The sequence below is a fragment of the Pezoporus flaviventris genome, unplaced genomic scaffold, assembly GCF_033815535.1.
Source record: "Pezoporus flaviventris isolate CSIRO_AGI_PZ_B2104156 unplaced genomic scaffold, CSIRO_AGI_Pfla_v1 ptg000078l, whole genome shotgun sequence".
Taxonomy (NCBI): Eukaryota; Metazoa; Chordata; class Aves; order Psittaciformes; family Psittacidae; genus Pezoporus; species Pezoporus flaviventris.
In genome coordinates this window covers 1,226,584-1,244,664 of record NW_026892626.1, presented here as the reverse complement: position 1 = coordinate 1,244,664, position 18,081 = coordinate 1,226,584, and the positions used below count along the sequence as shown (strand labels likewise).

General features: G+C 54.2%; 1 protein-coding gene across 6 annotated transcripts in view; it reads left to right on the top strand.

The window, feature by feature from the left end:
* LOC133279741 (ankyrin repeat and fibronectin type-III domain-containing protein 1-like) overlaps positions 1-18,081 on the top strand; it is a 181,253-nt gene that overhangs the window by 151,343 nt on the left and 11,829 nt on the right. For all 6 annotated transcript variants that reach the window (XM_061473793.1, XM_061473791.1, XM_061473792.1 and 3 more), the window contains 6 exons: positions 14,085-14,286; positions 14,602-14,809; positions 15,116-15,310; positions 15,563-15,676; positions 16,409-16,506; positions 17,866-17,956. In XM_061473793.1, the coding sequence (XP_061329777.1) occupies positions 14,085-14,286; positions 14,602-14,809; positions 15,116-15,310; positions 15,563-15,676; positions 16,409-16,506; positions 17,866-17,956 (908 nt within the window). The remainder of the gene's footprint in view (positions 1-14,084; positions 14,287-14,601; positions 14,810-15,115; positions 15,311-15,562; positions 15,677-16,408; positions 16,507-17,865; positions 17,957-18,081) is intronic.

Sequence of the window (18,081 nt, the reverse complement as noted above, 5' to 3'; positions counted from 1 at the left end):
AGGAACAGAGATGGGCAGGTGGGATGTGGGGATCCAGGCAGGTATAATCCTAAATTCTTTTGGGTTTAAATGTCAGGGTGCACTGGGCTCTGGAGTCAGAGGGTGCTTGCTCCTGCTGTGTGATGTAGCCTTCAGCTTTTCTGCAAGCCTGGCCTTCATCAGAAGACATAATCCTTGAAGGAGAGACCTTGTGCTGGAGAACAGCTTTGAGGGGAGAGACAGCCCAGTGAGCCTTAGTGGGGTTCCTGGTGCTGGCAGGGACTGCTCTGCCCCTGCACCTTGTCAGAAAAGGGACTTGGGTGAAGCCATGTATGTGCTGGTGTGCAAGCAGCTCGACTAAGGTCTAACACATGCCAAGGGTGCCTTGTCCCTGCCCTGTGTCCTCGTGGGACTCCAGACCAGCTCTACTTCATTCTTCCTGCTGTCGCACATCAGGAGCAGCTTGGAGCTATGTCCTTCCCTGTGCCAGTCGGCTGCTGGTGTTTATTAGACCTGTGTCAGGTTTCCCTGTGTGCTGAAATCCCACAGAAAGCAGGCCAAATCCTGGGAAGTAAGTAGGCTGCTTCTGGACACAGATAAGCCTGTGTGACCTTTAGCTAATGCTCCTTCTTCCCCGATCTGTGCCCAGTGTCTGCTGGCTGTCCAAGGGGGTGTCTGAGGAAACCTTGACTCTTGAGTGTGGGCCTGGAGCAACTTGAGCAAGGAGTGGATAATACAATGGAGTGCTGGCCTGCTTTCTGTGCAAGTGGAAGGCTGATGCTGGCAAGAAGTCCTATCCTCCCAGTGTCTGTCCTCCCCCCCCATCCTCCCTGGCTCAGCTCTGCCCTGTTCACGAGCTTTGTAAGGCTCGTGGCAAGCAGCAAAGCAGTTTTGCTTATGGAGCAGAGCTCTCCTGAGGTGAACTTCACTTGAACTCGTGAAGTTTCTTTGGCCCTTTTCTTTCCTGATGATGCAGGTGGGTCAGGAACAGGATGCTGCTTTGCACAGGGACCCAAATCTGCCTTCCTTGTGTACCATCATCCTCCTCCTGTTCCACGGAGGAGGTATCTGCTGCCTCAGCAGCTTCTCATCACTCCAGGTAGAAGTGCCAGCAGACTGATAGCGCTGTCCTTGGGCTACACTGGGACCATGTTGCCATAACTGCTGCTCTCCCTGATCCTAAGAGGGATGGTAGGCACCCCACTGCAGCACCTTGACTGCAGCCTGAGCAGCCCCCACATGTCAACAGGGGGGACAAGGTGGTGCATCCCAGGCTAGCATGTGCCAGGAGCAGTGGGCACCTAGAGAGGCTTTCCAGTTCTGTGGGCATCGTGGTCCTGAGGAAGCTGCCTTGCAGCACACAGCCAGGAGAAACAGGGTGAGGAGCATGGTGGCATGACTGGGTGTCTCCACCCTGCCTTTGCTGTTCAGGGGAGTTAAGGACACAGCAGTACCCAGCATGTGTTGGGGCCACCAGCTCTGTGACATGCTTCCCAGCCCCTTGGTGATGGAGGAACCCAAACTACTTATGTCTGGCTCAAAGCTCCTGCTCAGTGTAAGCATGTGAACAGGTATCTCCCAACTGCTTTGAGAGATCTCTGAGGTGCTGGGGTCAGAGTTGTTGTCTCTTCTTGCCCTGTGCTGTCACCTCCCATCATCAGGGCCACCTACAGGCACTGGTCCCTGCCACCCTTGCAATGAAGTTATCCTCGTGTGCTCCTGTGGAGGTGCAAGGGGCAAGATGGGCACCTCTGGCCCAACATACTAATTGTAGACGGAGACAGCAGATGCCTGTTGTTCAGGCTGTAGAACACTTTCCAGTGGGAGTTTGTTTGCTTATACCTTTGCCAGACTTTAACTGTTTGGGCTGAACTTTTCCATGCTTGCTCTACATTAGGCTGAACTTTTTCTCTCCTTCCCCACCTCTCCCTGCCTCAGGTTTCAGCAGGATTTTTTCTCCTCCTGTCTCTTTGAGGATTCCTGGTGCCTCCATGCTTTGGAAGAGACTTGAAATTTGGCAGGGTTGGTGCACTCCTGGTGGAAATCAGCACAATTTGGTCAAGTTGTTAGCCTCTGGAAAGCATGGTTGTACACACTTGAAGAGCCCTTCAGCGGCTGGCTGCTGAGGTCCCCATCTGCAGAGGCTCTGGCCACTGCACCCTCTGCTCTCCAGCAGCACCCAGCACCTCCTGCTCCATCTCTAGAGGCACCCCCTTGCCCATGCAAGTCCAGGTCAGGAGTAGTGACTGCAGGGAGAGCAAGGGTTGGTTGGTGCTACTCATTAGCAAGTCTCAAAGCACTTTACAAAAGACAGCATCATCTTTATCTCAATTTCCCACTGGCTGTTGGCATCACCTGCCTTTCACTCCCAGTGGTAGAGCAAGGAACAGAGCTCAGGTCAACTTGGGTAGTGGCTCTAGATGAGCAGCTGAGAATACTTGGTAAGAAGAGAGAGCATTTCCCAGAGCTCCCATATTGAGAGAGAGCTCAGGAAAGGGCATATGCATGCCTGCCTCTCCCGTGGGTGTGCTTGGCAGTACTGGTCGCATCGATGCATAGATAGATGAGCATGTCCTGGTGGTCAGAGGTTTGACCTGGTGATTGCCATGGTTTTTAATGTTGCTCTTTTATAGTAGTGTGGGAATCTTTTCTACTTACTGTGGGGGCTGTAACAATTCTTCCGTAGATCTGTTATCCTCAGCTTGAGTTTCTCTACCTGATGGCATCTCAAAGCTTTATGGAGCTAGAGGGAGAAGCTAGAGGGAGAATAAAGTGAGACAGGGGGTGGGAAAGCTCCAGTCAGATGGAAGCAGCAGACAAACCTTGGCTGGAAGGAGGCCTGGCCGGGGGTGAGGTCTTCCCAGCTGGTGCCACTGCAAGAGCACTTGAGTACTTGTGGGGTGTTTCCTAGCAAAATTGCAAAAAAACAGTTGGCTCCTCCTCTTGGGATGCAGCCTTTAGACCCTGACTTTCCTAGAGATGCATGGAGGGAAGGTTGGCTCTGGCTACATTAGTGCTTTTGTAGCTGAGGGGCAGTGATCCAGCTCCTCTGGCATTGCACTAGGTGGTGCTAGCATGAGACTGGCACCAGGGCTATGTGGTGGGGCTGGTCAGAGAAGACCCCAGCGGGTGCTGGTTGTGGAGCAAGCCAGCAGCAAACCTTGTCATGAAGCTGTGCGGAAAGGAAGCCAGCCTAGGACATGCCAGTCCAAGGAGACCCCTGAGGGGGGGTGGCAGCTCTTGGTAGAGGTGCCAGGAACACCGCGTGGGTAGCAACCAATGTGCCCATCGCTGCTGGCTGGCTCCCGCTGATTGCGTTCCCGCAGGAAAGGGGTTTTCTGACTCCAGTAACATTTACCAGCTGGGCAGCAGCTCTGGAGCTGGGTGTGTGTGTTTGTCTGTTCTTCCATTGTGTCTTGGCTGTCGTCTCCTCCTCCCTGCTGAGATCAATGTCTGTGGCCTGCCTTTTATAACCCCTTTGGGTTCAGCACTGGAAGTCTTCAGCCAGCGGTGCTGGTTTCCATCGTGCAGCCTCAGCGTGCTTGGGCAGCTTGGTCCCTGTCTATCTGGGTGGCTTGGGTAGGAGGATGGACTGGAGGTGGGTTTCCACCAGAAAGGACATCCCAGTGATGGGCTGGGGAAATCCTCTGGAGGGCTGTGAAGCACAGGTTGGACGCAGTTGGCTGAGAATGGAGACCAGGCACAGGTGTGAGAATTCCTTCTTGGGCCAATTTTGTCCAGTTTCATGGTTTTGGAGAAGAGGTGGTTTCCCATGGAAGCCGGATCCCACCAGCGTATTCTTCCTGGTGGCACCAGGTGGCGCAGGAGGTTAAAGGATTTGCTGCTCATCCTCGCAGGTATGGGTTCCTATCGCCTCTCACTGTTGTGATGAGTCTGTAGGTCTTAGCCACCGTGGCATGTAGCTGTGCCCCCATGATAGGGCTGCAGCCCCAGGGCCAGGCAACAGCCATGCAGCTCCCAGGAGCCCCATTTCCAGCAGAGCAAGGAGCTGAACCAACATTTGAACCCAAGTGAGGGGCCTGGTATGCAGGTGCTGCGGAGCCTCAACATCCTCTGTCTCAGTGTCAGGGGGAACAGCCCCAGTGGGTCACAGGGGGGATGAGGAGGAGGCAACGTGGGATGTTACCCTGGTGTGAGGCTATGCTGAAGTGCAGAACATCCCTCCTGCACACACCTGAGCCATCAGAGAGGAAGATAAGTTAGTGCTTCTTCCTGGCTCCAGGGCATTTTGCTTGGGTGCAGGTACATGGTGGCAACCCTCAGAGGAGCTAGTACAATGCCATCCCAGCCCCCATTGCCTCTTCTCCCATCTGGAGATGCTGATGCAGCCTGCTGATGAAGCCGCCGTTTGGCCACCCTAGCCTGCACGCATTCACCCATCACCCTGGGGAGGCCACAGCAGCTTCCCCAGGAGCCTGCCCTGCTCTCTACCAGGAAGCGAGTGTCAGGGCCAGAGCAAGGGACAGAACCAAGCTTGGATGAGCATGTCCTTACATCCCTTCTCGCTCCTCCAGGCTATGGCTGCATCGGTGAGCATCCCCACACTGAGAGTTCTGCTCCAGCTGGGTCTGAGCTGGGGCCCTGCAACCACACAGAGATTTTTTTTTCTCCTTCCTTTTGCCTCCAGTGATCTTTGAGAGCAGGCGTCGTATGACTCAGCTTCTGCATTTGATACCCCCGAGAAAAGTTTGCACACATGCGTCTGTGGCACAGAGCAGTGCTCGTTGCTGGCAGGCCAAACTGGGATAGGATTTCTTTCTGAAAGAGGGACCGTGAGTCCTCACTGCTCATCTGCTTTTAATATGCGGAAGTCTGATTTAGCCAGGATGGAGCAGCAGGTTGGAGGTGACTTCCAGAGCACTGTTGACCTGCTCCAGCATCTGGAGCTTGTGGCATCCTGGAAGGAAAGGAGGAAGTGCCATCACAATGCAGAGCAGGTGGTGCTCAGCCAGTCCCTCTGTGCACTGGAAATCTGTCTGCCCTCCTGTCCCTACCTGCAAAGGTCCAGCTGGTTGCCAGTGCCAGAAGCATCAGGCACATTTTGGGTGCCGGGGCTAAACTGCTAGTTCTGGCGGCACGGTCAGCAGAAGTTGACACCAACCCTCTGAAGGGTAGTTTATACACTGACCTTTAGGTCCTATCTTTCTGCTGCCTGGTCCCTGCGAGCAGCTCTTGGTCTGGACACAGCTCCTGAGTGGAACAGGGAGCACCAGCCAGCCCCAGCACCAAGGCAGAATTCTGAGCTCCCTCTCTGGGTTGCTGGGCAAGCCCAAGGTTACAGACCCTGCAGTGCAGAGGCTTGCAGGGTGCTGGGATTGCAGGACATGGGTTTGCAGGGTGCAGGGGTTGCAGGGGTTGCAGGATGGTTGTAAGCCCAAACCAAACCAGTCCCCAAGGCTATGTGCTGGGCGCTTGTCATGGCAGGAGCAGCACCTGCTGCCTCCTGTCCTTCAGCAGAAGGAGTTTTGGATGGTCAGAGGGTGCACCATGGGTACATGCCACCATGGTGGCTGCACAGGGCTTCCCCATGGGCTTTAGTCACAGGTTGGGGCAGCTCATCCTGCTCAGTTCCATCTCCATCAGGTTCCAGTTAAGACCAAATGCGCTCTCCAGCTTAAGCTGCCATTTCAGCCCTTCCAAAAATGAAACAAATACCCACGGACTGCAATTCGAATTGCAGCTCAATTAGGACTTGTTCCCAACGCGATCATAAAACCTCCAGTACGAAAACAAACAACCCAACCAAACCACATCCAAGCCTGACAGCATCCTCTGGAATGCCTTTAAAATAACAAGAGGGGCAGAGGAAGATAAAAGCAGTGTGGCTGGTGGGAAGAGGGCTCTTGGGCCCTGAGGGGCAGCCAGAGGTGGGCTGAGCAGGTGTGGAGTGTGGACAGGGACTGCTGCAGAAGTGATGGGTGTGATGGAGATGGGGTGGGATGGGGATTAGTGTGGAAGCAAAGGGTATGATGGAGATAGGGCAGCCTGGGGCCCATAGAGTGAAGGACTGGGCAGTGTTCCCAGCAGGGTTTAGTGGCGTGAGGAAGAGGAGGCTGTGCGGATGTTCTAGAGGGTAGCAGCTGTGCTGCGGCCACGGTGGTAACAGTGTTGGAGCAGGATGGGGTGCAGGGCTGGCGCGGGGCAGCTGGAATGCGTGTCCCGCATAACCCTGGCGTGTCCCGGGTCCAGCCAGTCTGGTGCCGCGGTTCGGATTTCACGGCGGGCTTTAAACCCGGCCATATTTAGTGTGCACTTCACCGGGCTGTCAGGGAGGGGAAGCCGCAGCACAACTAATAAAACAAGCCAAACAAAAACAATGTAATTAAAGAGACTCAGCACTGTGTGTTCCCATGGCAAGAACATTTACCCAAGACTTCCTTGCTCAGATACTTAATGTCAAGCAGCAATTACAGGCTGGCATTGTGGGGCGCGCAGGGAGGAGGGTTTACCCTGACTGGGAGTGGGGAGCCCAGGGTTGAGCAGAGCTCCCGACAACACGTCTGCAGTACCAAGGGACTCTGCTGCTGGGCAAGGACCAGGGCTTCCCAGGGACAACGGGTCTTGTGACAGAGGGATGCTGCACCCTACCTGGGCCCCTCCAGGCAGGGACACCCTCAGTCAGCTCAGTCCCACAGGAATTTGGTAGTGCAGAAGCAGAAGAGCAGATTTTCTAGGGGTGAGCATCCAGCCAGGGTGGATCAGGAGCTCTGCTGGGGTTTACCATGTGTCTGAGGGGAGAACTTTGTAACAGTGTTCCAGCGCCTGAAAGAGCCAACAACAGATTTGGAGAAGGAATTTTTACATGGACATTTAGGGACAGGACAAGGAGTAATGGGTTTAAACCAAAATAGGGGAAGTTCTCTACTGTGAGGGTGCTGAGGCTCTGGCAGAGGTTGCCCAGAGAAGCTGTGGCTGCCCCATCCCTGGCAGTGTTCAAGGCCAGGTTGGACAGGGCTTGGAGCAACCTGGTCTAGTGGAAGGTGTCCCTGCCTGTGGCAGGGGTTTGGGACTGGGTGAGCTTTAAGGTCCCTTCCAGCCCAAACCATTCAGTGAAAACAGTGAAGCCAGCAGAGCTGGCCTGGATGCACAGCTGAGGGCCTGAACGAACGTTCTCCCCTCCAGCATCTCCTTCCTGATCCCTGTCTATGTGAGCCTCTGAGGTTTTGTTTCCCTTCCCTCAAGGGATGGATATGTCAGGGTGCCCAGAGCTGGTCTCCACTTAAGAACAACTCAATGCTGGGCTGATGGTACTGTCAGAATCATCTGCCTTGCCTGGAGAGCCAGCCGTTGTGCATTGTCCCTTAGAAGTGCCCCAGTGTCCTGGCAGTGCTGGCTGAGGTCTACATGCAGGCAGGGCAGCAGCTGCCCAGGCGGGACCTGCACATGTGGGCAGCCAGGATGATGCCACACTGTGACTGCAGCATGAGCGCAACTGCAGTCCCCACAGTGATGGTCACAGGGGCCAGAGAGCTGACAGTCTGATTTTGATTGTATTTTAATGGCAGTTGAGCCACTGGGCTTCTGGACTCACTTAAAGACAATGACTGGGATGCTTAATTAAAAAAAAAAAAAAAAAGAACAGAAAGAAGCATCAGCATTATCATGTTGCCGCAGAATTTGCACATGTCTCTGCTCCCTTCCTCCCCTAGAGGTACTGCTGGGCCTGCAGAAACGAGTGTTTTATGGGAGCCCTCCGCAGGCTGTCAGCAAATGATCTACTTGGTTGTCTTCCAGCCTCTCTTGGAGTCCTGAAGTCTCTGTCCCAAATTCAGAGCCTCTGATTTAGGAGTTAGGTGCAGTGGGGCAGGCTCTTCCCTGCTGTACTACATTGGGGGATGTGGCCATGCCTCTGGAGGACAGTGCTGACTTGCCAACTGGGCCCAGGATGTGGGACATCGTGTGTCCAGCCCGTGTGCTTCCTGTGTGCTTCCCATGTGCTTCCCTGCTGCCACAGCTCCTCCAGGAGCTGAGTGAGGGCTCGTCTCAGGAGCAGGCGCACCCTCAGCACGTGTTCCTGAGGGATGCAAAAGAACATCCCTTTCTGGGATGCCCGGGCACTGAAGCATGATGCTGACCCCCTCTTGCCCCTGCAGAGGAATCCTTCACTTCTTCCCCTGCAGAGGTGCAGGGCATTGAACGCTGGTGGGATGTTGCAGGTCTCACCCGGGGTGTGCTCTTCTCCTCCAGGTACCGGGCTGCTGGGTGTCCACTGCAGGAGGTTGTGTGTCCGTGAGATCCATTCTCTCCTGCCTTGGGCCATGAGCTCCTCAAGAAGCACCTACATGCACCATGGCATGTCTGGTATGGAGGTGGCAGAGGCAACATGCAGCCATACCAGTGTTGGCAAATGGGTCCCTGATGCTCGGGAGACACTGCAGTGCACTGGGTGCTGTGCAGCTCCTGGCCCTGCATCATCCTGAGGTCCTCTGAGCATTGGGCTGATGGCATTGGGCTTCTGGAGCTCAAAGAAAAATGTTCTGGCAGGGGCTGTGTAAGTTAGTTGTTATTGCTAAACAAAAGAGGCATGTTCGCTTCAGCTCCATTCAAAACAAAACCCAGCGGGTTTGCCAAGTGGGGAAAAAAGAGAAAATCTGTAGGAAACTAACAAAGCCCTGGCTCTGGTTTGGTGCCTTTCCTGGACCCAGGTTTCAATAAGCAAGTGCATTTTCCAGGCACGCAGATGTTTCCACAGAGCAGGAGTGTTTTGTTCCATCTTTGCACAGGCAGGTCATCACACAACATGACTTTTGAGGTCCTCACACCTCCAGCTGGGCAGCTGGTGTACAGGCTGCTCCCGTGAGCCCTGCTGCCTTGCAGGGATGCTAGGCACAGGGTTTTGTCCTAGTTTTGAGTGTGCGTTTTGTTGGGTTGTGAAATCCCACTCTTAGAAGTGCTCCCATACTTGTTACCCATTTTGGATCCAGTCTCTATTTTGCCAGTCATGAAAAATTGCTTATACTTGGGCAAAAAGAATGGGCAACATGAGTGCATCAGCAGCTCTTCTTCAAGCTGGACAGTGTGCTTCTGGTTCATGTCCCCATGAGCTGAGAAGAGCTCCACTGTATATGAGGAGCTCAACTGGTCTCTGCTGTGGAGTATTTAGTGTCAGTGTTTGTGGCCATGACAAGTGTTTTGCTGCATGCACCAAGGGTGAGCATGGTCCTGGTGGTGGGGTTAGGCTGAGTGTGCTCAGACTGAACAGACTCCTTGTGCTCAGATTCCTTTGGAAGCAGCCTGTATGTTGATCTTACCAGCTGAACTCTTGATGGAAGCTCCCAGTTTGGGGTGAGGTTGGCTGGCTTGGGTTGGCTCTACCTGATAACTGGTTTTTAGGCTTCTCCTGTCCTTTGCCTGTTCCTTCATTGGATAACCCTATGCACTGAATTGGTCTGTGGTTCAGTAAAGCATCCCTGGCAACTTGTGCTAATGCACCACTGACATCCACGGTGCCATGAGGCTACAACAAGCTCTGCAAGGACCCTTCTCCTCCTCCTCACCAGAAGCATTGTCCTTTCAAAGCATTTCATCACTTTTCATCCTCCATCCTTTTTCTCATGCGCAGAGCCCTGTGGCTTCTCTCTTGGCCACATTAGGCTGCAGGCAGCAGGAAGCAGCTTCCCAAAGTGACAGACACCCACGCCCACCCCAAGGACAGGAGCATGGTGCTGAGTTCATGTCAGCCCTGGGGGCTCAAGCTGCCCTCTCACAGCCAGCATGGGCAGACTCCCATGAACTGATCCTTTCCACAGCCAACATGTGGAACAGGAGGGACCGGACAGCCCTGGGGAATAGCTAGAAGACCATTGCTACCAGCAGCAGCATTGCTTGCACACAAGCCTCTTCACCATGCAGGCTCCCACTGGTGGGAGGTGATGTGGAATGGCCACTCTGGTCCCCACCACCCATGTCATAGGATTGTAGAGTCATAGAATAGTTTGGGTTGGAATGGACCTTCAAACGTCATCTAGTTCAACCACTCTGCAGTGGTCAGGGACATCTTTGACTAGTCCAGGTGGCTTAGAGCTCCATCCAACTTGGCCTTGAATGTTTCCAGGGATGGGGCATGTACCACCTCTCTGGGCAACCTCTCTGTGCCAGTGACTCACTGCCCTCAGCATAAAATATTTCTTCCTTATGTTTAGTCTGGTGAGTTTGGGCCAGGACAATCATTGCCTGCCTGCCTGGGTACCTCCAGCCCCTGCCCCTGGGATGGGAGCACATGGTGGCAGGGAGGACAAAGTCCCTGCGTGTGGGGTTCACACAGTGGGTGGCTTCCTTCCCTGGTGCATGAATCCTCATAGGGTGCTCAGAGAAGGACACACAGGTTCTGCTGGGCTTGGGGCGAGCAAGGCTTCTTCCAGCCAGCCGAGGGTCTGAGCTCTGCCAGTGGGATAGAGCAGCCCTGGCTGACATGGACTGGTTCTTTGCTGAGACTCAGAAAGACAACACCCTTAAACAAAATGCACTTAAAATCATATAATTACAAGAATTATTAACACTGTTTACTGAACCAAGCTCTGCAGACTGGAAACATTAAAACCCAGAATATGCAGGAACCACAATGTTATAAAGTACCCAGTGGATTTGCTTGTGTTAGCTGCAGAAGGAGGAGTAAAATGAAGTTGTCTTATTCACATCCATCCTCATGTGCTTTAAAAGAAAATAATCCTCATTACATTGGTTTCATGACATGAGTCTGGCCAGCCCTAGCACATCCTTGTGTCAGAACCTCAGCCTTTTCCATGGAGGGGGTGATGGAGTTTGCTGGTATGTGGCTTTATGGCATTGCAGACCTGATGTCCACACTGCCTTCTCAATGGTCACAAACACATCCCATGGCCGGAAGACTGAGCTGCTGGGGCAAGCAAAGCACCTGTCCAGTGCCATGGTGTTTGTAGGAGGTTGGCAAATACTTAGCAACAAGAACTGATTGTGGCTGAGATAAATTTAGTCTGGCTGCACTGAGGCAACAAAGGCAGAGGAGGTTGGGACATCCTCCCACCACATCCCTGCAGGATGGGGCTTTGCCTTGGGGCAAGCTGGTGTTGGCTGGTCGTACCTCAAGGGCACAGCATCTCTGAGTATTGTTATCAGCTATCAGTTGTGCCAGGGCAAAGTTTAGCTCTGGATAAATCAAGACCATTTCACTGAGTCCGGATCTCTTTTATCTTTGGGACAGCCAGTTTAATACAGATGAATGTTGACTCCTGAGCTCTGAATAATTTCTGTCTCTACTTCTCGTTAAAAGCAAATCAGATGAGGGAAAACAGTGAGAAATTTCTCTCTGTTGCCCCTGTTGTTACGATCTCTGAGAAAACCTCTTCCAAATTGTGCACTCTGCCTCTACTGGGTCATTTGCCGTACATTTTAATTGACAGAAAAAAGTGCTTTTGTTCCAAAGCACCTCTCCTTTTTTAATCTTGATTCTGCAGGCATGAAGGGAGCAGGGATCTGTTACAACAGGGTCTACTCCAGCTTTCAGGGATGTACTTTTGGGGTCTTTCTCCCTTTACTGATGTGGGAGAGCATTGTTGCCCACTTGGATGAAGGCGAAATGCAACAGAATTAGGTAACTTGTTGACAAGCATGTTGAAAAGCTGTGTTCCACCAGCAGCTGGAGGTGGAGAGGGGAGGTTTTGGGCAGCAGGGAGCTATTAAACACAAGTGAAAGGACAAGGTTTTGCTGGAGGGTATCAACTCGATCGATTTCTCATTCCTAAGTATGTCAGATAGCACTTTGCTTCTTGGTCTTGGCCTGTGGGTCAGGACCTGCCTTCCTAATTGCCTCTTCCTGCCAAAATGCCCTGCCTGCACAGGCACGGGTGGCTTTTCTCTCTTAGTTTATGTGCACCAGTGACAGCAGAACTGTGTGATGCTTTTCCACTCCTTTTATACCTGGGGTTTTGTACTAGCAGTCTATACAGGCTTGCATATGCCATGTGCGGAGCCTTTGGCATAAGGAGCCCTCCACTGTGGCCGTGCCAGGAGCTGCTCCATGTCCATGATGAAGCACGATGTGCTCAGGCTGTAAGCTGACGACTGGGAGCTGTGCAGGTCCCAGTGAGCCCAGGGCTGGTCCTTCAGCCCTCCCCTGCATTTTGCACATCTCTCCTGCCATGGTGATGCTCTTCTGGTGGGGAGCTGTTCCTCTTCCTTCCCATCAGAACTGGCAAGAATCTGCTGCAGAGTGCATGGTTGCTTAGGGGGCCTGAAGCTCACAGGGTTGGTGGTCACCATTGGCCTGGTCTGTAAAGCCCTATGTTCAGATAACACCCGTTCCTGGAGGAATCCAGGCAGCAACTTCACACCAAGGCTTGGGTCATGCTCAAGACCTCTAAATCCATAGGCTGAAGCCAGTGAGATGAGTGATTGGCAGAAGCCAACCTCCCTATCGTTTTCCTCTTAAAAATATCACAGTAATAAAAGGTAAAATCATTAAAGGCCTCCTGCAGCCCACTGTGCCTAATCTGAAATCAGGGCAATGAAGAGCACGTAGCGAGGTTGTTATTAATATCCTGCCTCCTGATGATGGCTTTATAAACACCATAACCACAGGCACAGCCTTGTGGCAGCATTTTGGCATGACCTTCAAGACAACTTTCATGCTGCTTTTTATCACGCTTACCCCTTGCTTGATATTTAACCAATAAAGTGATACGGGGAAGACCTTGCTCCTAAATATCTGACCTTATGCACAGGGGTATGAGGTCAAAACTGGGAGAAACTGTGCTGAGTGTAGTTGTGCTGAATGCTCTTTAGACCTGGTGCTCCTCGTCTGGGAACTGTGCCATGGGCTGCAGCAAGAAGGGGATCAGATGTTTGACGCCAGTGGAAACCCTCTGAGCTGTCAGGGATGACTCATGGGCAAAATCCCCTCACAGCAGCGGGGCCATGCTGCACTGTGGGAAGAGGTTTTGGTGGGGACACAGGAGTCACAGCTGCAGGGGGAGGGTCAGCTTCCCCTCTGGGAAGCCAAGAAAAGATTATAGAATCACAGAATGGTTTGGGCTGGAAGAGACCCTAAAGCTCACCCAGTTCCAACCGCCTGCCACAGGCAGGGACACCTTCCACTAGACCAGGTTGCTCCAAGCCCCATCCAACCTGGCCTTGAACACTGCCAGGGATGGGGCAGCCACAGCTTCTCTGGGCACCCTCTGCCAGCGCCTCAGCACCCTCACAGGGAAGAGCTTCTGCCTAAGAGCTCATCTCAGTCTCCCCTCTGTCAGGTTAAAGCCATTCCCCCTTGTCCTGTCCCTACAGGCTCTTGTCAAAAGCCCCTCTCCAGGGTTCATGTAGGTCCCAGCTTTCCTAGTAACTACATATTTATCACTGCTATTTAAAATAGAAACCAAACTTAGAGTGGAGAAAAGTTTTTGTAGCTTAATAATTAATGTGGATGGAGAAGGTGAGAGAGGAGCAGCTGTGAAGCCTGGGTCACTTTCAGAGGGTGCCCTTTTCTGGAATAAATGGATCCTGAGGACAGTCACATAGCAAAGAGGGCTGAGGGGCAGCAATGAGTGCAGGAGACAGGTTCCTGCTGGAAGGATGGATGTGGAGAGGGTGTGTGAGGCCATCCCAAGCCAGCTGCGTGGTGGGCAGCACTCATCCAGCATGGGGCTGGGGGCTGTTGACCCAGAATAGGACAGCACATCTCTGTTGGAGCTGGATGGTGGAGTATGGGAGTGAGGAGAGATTTCTCTCGTGTGATGGATGGGGATCAGATGCAGAACACAGCAGCCTGAGGTTGCTTGGGGCATCCCAACTTAAGAGGAGAGGGGCCAGACTGGCCCTTGGGTCTGGATGAAGATATCTCACCCACAGGGTTCATATGAACCCCTCAGGACCTCCGCAGGGCCAGTAGCAATGATGGGAAGGGGGAACGGACCAGCCTCGGGTGAGAACAGATAGATAGATGAAGGCATCACTGGCACTGGCACCTGCATTGCAGCCACTCACCTCGGTCCTGCCCCATCTCTGCTCTGGCTTTCCTGGGTTGTGCCTCAGTCCCGATTCTGCACATGTGCCTCTGCCTCTCTGTCCGCCCTCCATACCTTGTTTCCCCACACACCCTTGCCCTTCCCCAGGTCATCCTCCCCTAAAATGACGCAGCAGATGAGGGACCTGCAGCTGGCTCAGGCCAGGAAGCCTCCGGGCCCTTCCTCACCCAACGCAGCCAAGAGGCTCTACCGAAACCTGTCAGGGAAATTCCGTGTCAACTACACGTCCTTTGACGAGGGCAGCCTGGCGGGACGGGGTGAGAAGGAGAAGCTCCGCAAGTCCTATCTGGTCAGTGCCCACTGGCTCCATCTAGCACTGCTGTGGCTGGGAAGATGGGAATGGAGGGTCTGTGTGTGGGCAGTGCTGTCACCTGGGTGGAAGACCAAGGGTGTGTTAAGAAAAGCCACCCTGGAACAAGTTCAGCTGGAGGTGGTCTGGGTTTTTGCTCAGATTCACCCAGCTGTGTCTGCAAAGTGCAAATGCTCCCAAGCCCCTGGGCCAGGGCTTACCCTCCCTGTTTGGGTTTGTGGGGTGAGGGGCTGTGGTGTTTGGTGGGGTGAAGGAGGGTGCCCTATGCTGACCTGCATTTCTCCTTCCACCCAGTTCCAGAGCAATGCTGCCCTTTTCGAAGCTGTGGAGCTGCAGGACCGAGACAGGGTCCAGGAGCTGCTGAAGCAGTACAGCCCCGAAGAGCTGGACCTAAACACCCCCAACAGTGAGGGATTATTGCCCCTGGACATCGCCATCATGACCAACAATGTTCCCATTGCCAGGGCCCTGCTGCAGGCGGGAGCAAAGGAGAGCCCCCACTGTGAGTTGGCATGGGGAAGCCATGCTGTGCTTGTTACTGTGGTCACCAATCTGGTGGAGTGGGGCAGCTCAAACAGTGGGGTCCACGTGGGGAGGTGGTCACTGGGCTGTGGGAAACTGGTGCAGGCTGCACCAGGGGCTCGAGTGCAGCCATGCGCTGGAGCGGAGCCCAGTAGCAGGGCATGGAGCACCGAATGGGGTCTCAGGGAGGCGACTTGCTGCCAGCAGAGCCTGGGCTTGCCCTAACCTTCTCTTCCCTGTTGCTGGCTCCCCTCTGGGACCCACGGCCATCCCGCCCACCCCACAGTTGTGAGCCTGGAGAGCCGCTCACTGCACCTCTCCACCCTGGTGCGGGAAGCAGAGCAGCGCGTCAACGACCTGACAGCACAGGTGGTGAATGAGGCGCCCAACGCCGACTGCTCCAACAAAGAGAAGCAGCTCAAGGCCTGGGAGTGGCGATACCGGCTTTACAAGCGCATGAAGGCAGGGTTTGAACATGCCCGTGAGTGTCCACAGGAAGCTTGGGAGCCCTGGGGGCCAGCTGCAGCACTGGGGGAAGGAGCAAGGTGCTGCGTGGTGCAGTCGTGGGGCTGAACCACCACCCATTAGAGCATCCCCACACTCCGTAGCCAGGACTCACCATATGGATGCTCTGGGAGCATGCTGGTGGGACTGGGGGGAGGCCCAGGAGGGACACTGTGGGATTCAGAGTAATTGTCCTCAGTGTAGTGGTCCCTGCACTCTCTGTTCCCAGGAGTGCCAGATGCCCCCACCAATGTCCACCTCTCCGTGGTCAGCAGCTCCTCAGTGCAGGTGACCTTTGGGGAGCCCCTGAGCTTCAACTCAGCTGTTGTCACCAAGTACAAAGGTAAGGAATGGGGTCCCCACAGCAGTGCAGAGGGCACACAGACATGGGCAAGTACTTTGAGTGTGCCAGTGGGGCGTACTGGGTTGCTCACCCCCTGCACACCATGCCAGCATGCTGAGGAGTGAGCAGTGTTGCCAAGCTCCTATTGTAGAATCACAGAATCACAGACTGGATTGGATTGGAATCCAATTTAAACTTTAAAATCCTTCAAACTCATCCAGTTCCAACCCCCTGTCATGGGCAGGGACACCTTCCACCAGACCAGGTTTCTCCAAGCTTCATCCAGCCTGGCCTTGCACACTGAATACACCTTTGTGCCTGAGCACAGGAGGAGCCAGGGCTGCTGGACAGTCTGAGCTAGACTGCTCCACCATCCTACACCAAGGCAAAACTCAGGGTGCCACTGGTTTGCTGCCCCCTCATCATGCACACTGGGGTGCTTTGTTTCCGTGCTGTTCCTGCACCCCTCACCTGCTTAAACCAGCTGGTTTTGGGCTTCTGGGAGAATTTCCTCCATTCCCAATTCCTGACCCATAGTTTGAGAGTGCTAACCCTGTTGACATGGTTTGGTGAAGAGGATCACAGCTCTCTGTGCCGTGCCCCCTGCCGTGGCTCCTCCTCTTCCCTGTCTCCAGCTCCCATGCTGCCGTGGTACTGACATGCTGCAGCCAGCCCTGGCAGCCTGTGTCTGCTCTGGAACCACACAGCACCTTGGGATCTCTCTCCTTTCAGTGGAGTGGAGCTGCTTCCCCACCTTCTCACCACTGATGGGGGAGGCTGTGATCGACAAGCTGAAGAACCTGCACTTCACCATACAGGGGCTGGTGTCGGTGAGCTCACGGGGGTCTAGGCTGCGGGGGAAGAGCCCACAGCCACAGTGCAGCCTGTTGGGTCTTTCCCCGCAGTCAGTGTGGGGAGGGAATGGAGCATCATCTTGACTGGGAGGAATGGGATTGTGCAGTGGTATGTTCTGTGTTCAGTACAGCCTGTGGGCAGAGCCAAGAGTGTGGGGCTGGAAGAGGCATCTATGTGTCTCTTCACAGCCATCCTGGCAATGGGGAAAGCCAGTGAAGGGGTGCCTGTGGCTCTGGGGTAAAAGGCAGAATCGGTCCATTCACACAGCACCTGACTTGTTGTCTGTTCCCACCCTGCTCCTGTCTCCAGATATCCCCTTCCTGGGCAATAAATCAGTGGCTTGTTCTTTGGCCACCTGCACACATCGACCCCTCACACAGTCCCCCATTGGAGAGGGGGAACCAGCCCTGTCCCCATCTCCAGGAGCTTGTCACTGTCACGGGCTGGTTTATCTCGCTGGGAAGAGCAGGGACTATGCTGCCTGTCAGTTGTCCCCTCTCCAGGGGCTGCTGTCTGGTCCAGGCACGTACTGGACCAGTGCAGGGAAGATGGGGCGGGATGGGGACTGCAGCGGAATGGAGCTTGGAATGGGAATACTGGGATGCTGGGTTGAATTGGGTTGCCCTTACCAGGGAGTTGCAGGATCAAAGCTCTGGGCAGGCAGGGGCCACCTGCTCGAGGAGCAGGGAAAACGTCTATGTGGTTAGAGGGGCTTGGCCAGAGCAGCAGTGCTGAAACCCAGGAGCCACTGTGGGGCAGAAGCTGCCCTTGTGTGTGGTGGCATGGGGCTTGAGTCTTCATTTGCTGAATGGGCATGGCTCAAGCACATCCATCAGGCTTTCAGAGCTGCTTTGCAGGATCCTGTGTGCCTTCACAAGTGCCTGGAGGCCTTGCAACATCTGGCAGCTTGACTGGGCTTTAATCAGAGGCCTTTAATCCCTGTCACTGTGCTACAAGCCCTCAACAGCGCTGGGCCAGCTCCCTGTCTCCAGGATCCTTGCACATCCCAGCAGGAAGGCAGCACCCTGACCCTCCAAACTGTGGAAGTCCTGTGTCTTTGGGGCTAGAGCATCTCCTGGCAAGGAGCATTTGCAATGTCCCATCCTTCTCCTGCCTCTCCCACAAAAGCCACCCACCCATGCTGTGGAGATTCTCTAGTGTCTGATATCAAGCTTTGTACAGTGGGGGGAGGTCAGAGCTGATGACCTGGGCTGCAGGCTCCCAGTTTAGTACTGCCCATGGTGTCCTGGTGTACTGGGCTGGGGGAATCCTTTCTCTTGCACACTGAGCCAGGATCAGTGCCAGAATGCTGAGTGTGGTTTCCCTTTTCGCAGGGCACAGCTTACTACGTCCAGGTGTCTGCCTACAACATGAAGGGCTGGGGTCCCCCACAAGCCTCCGTGCCCCCTTTCGCCATCCCTTCTAGTAAGTACCCCTGGGAACACCAGCAGGAGCTGGACCCAGCTGCAGGGTCGATGCTGGGAAGTGGCAGCTCTCTGTGCCATCCAAGGTCCCTCTCCCTGCTGGTATAGGGTCTGGTGGACCCGACA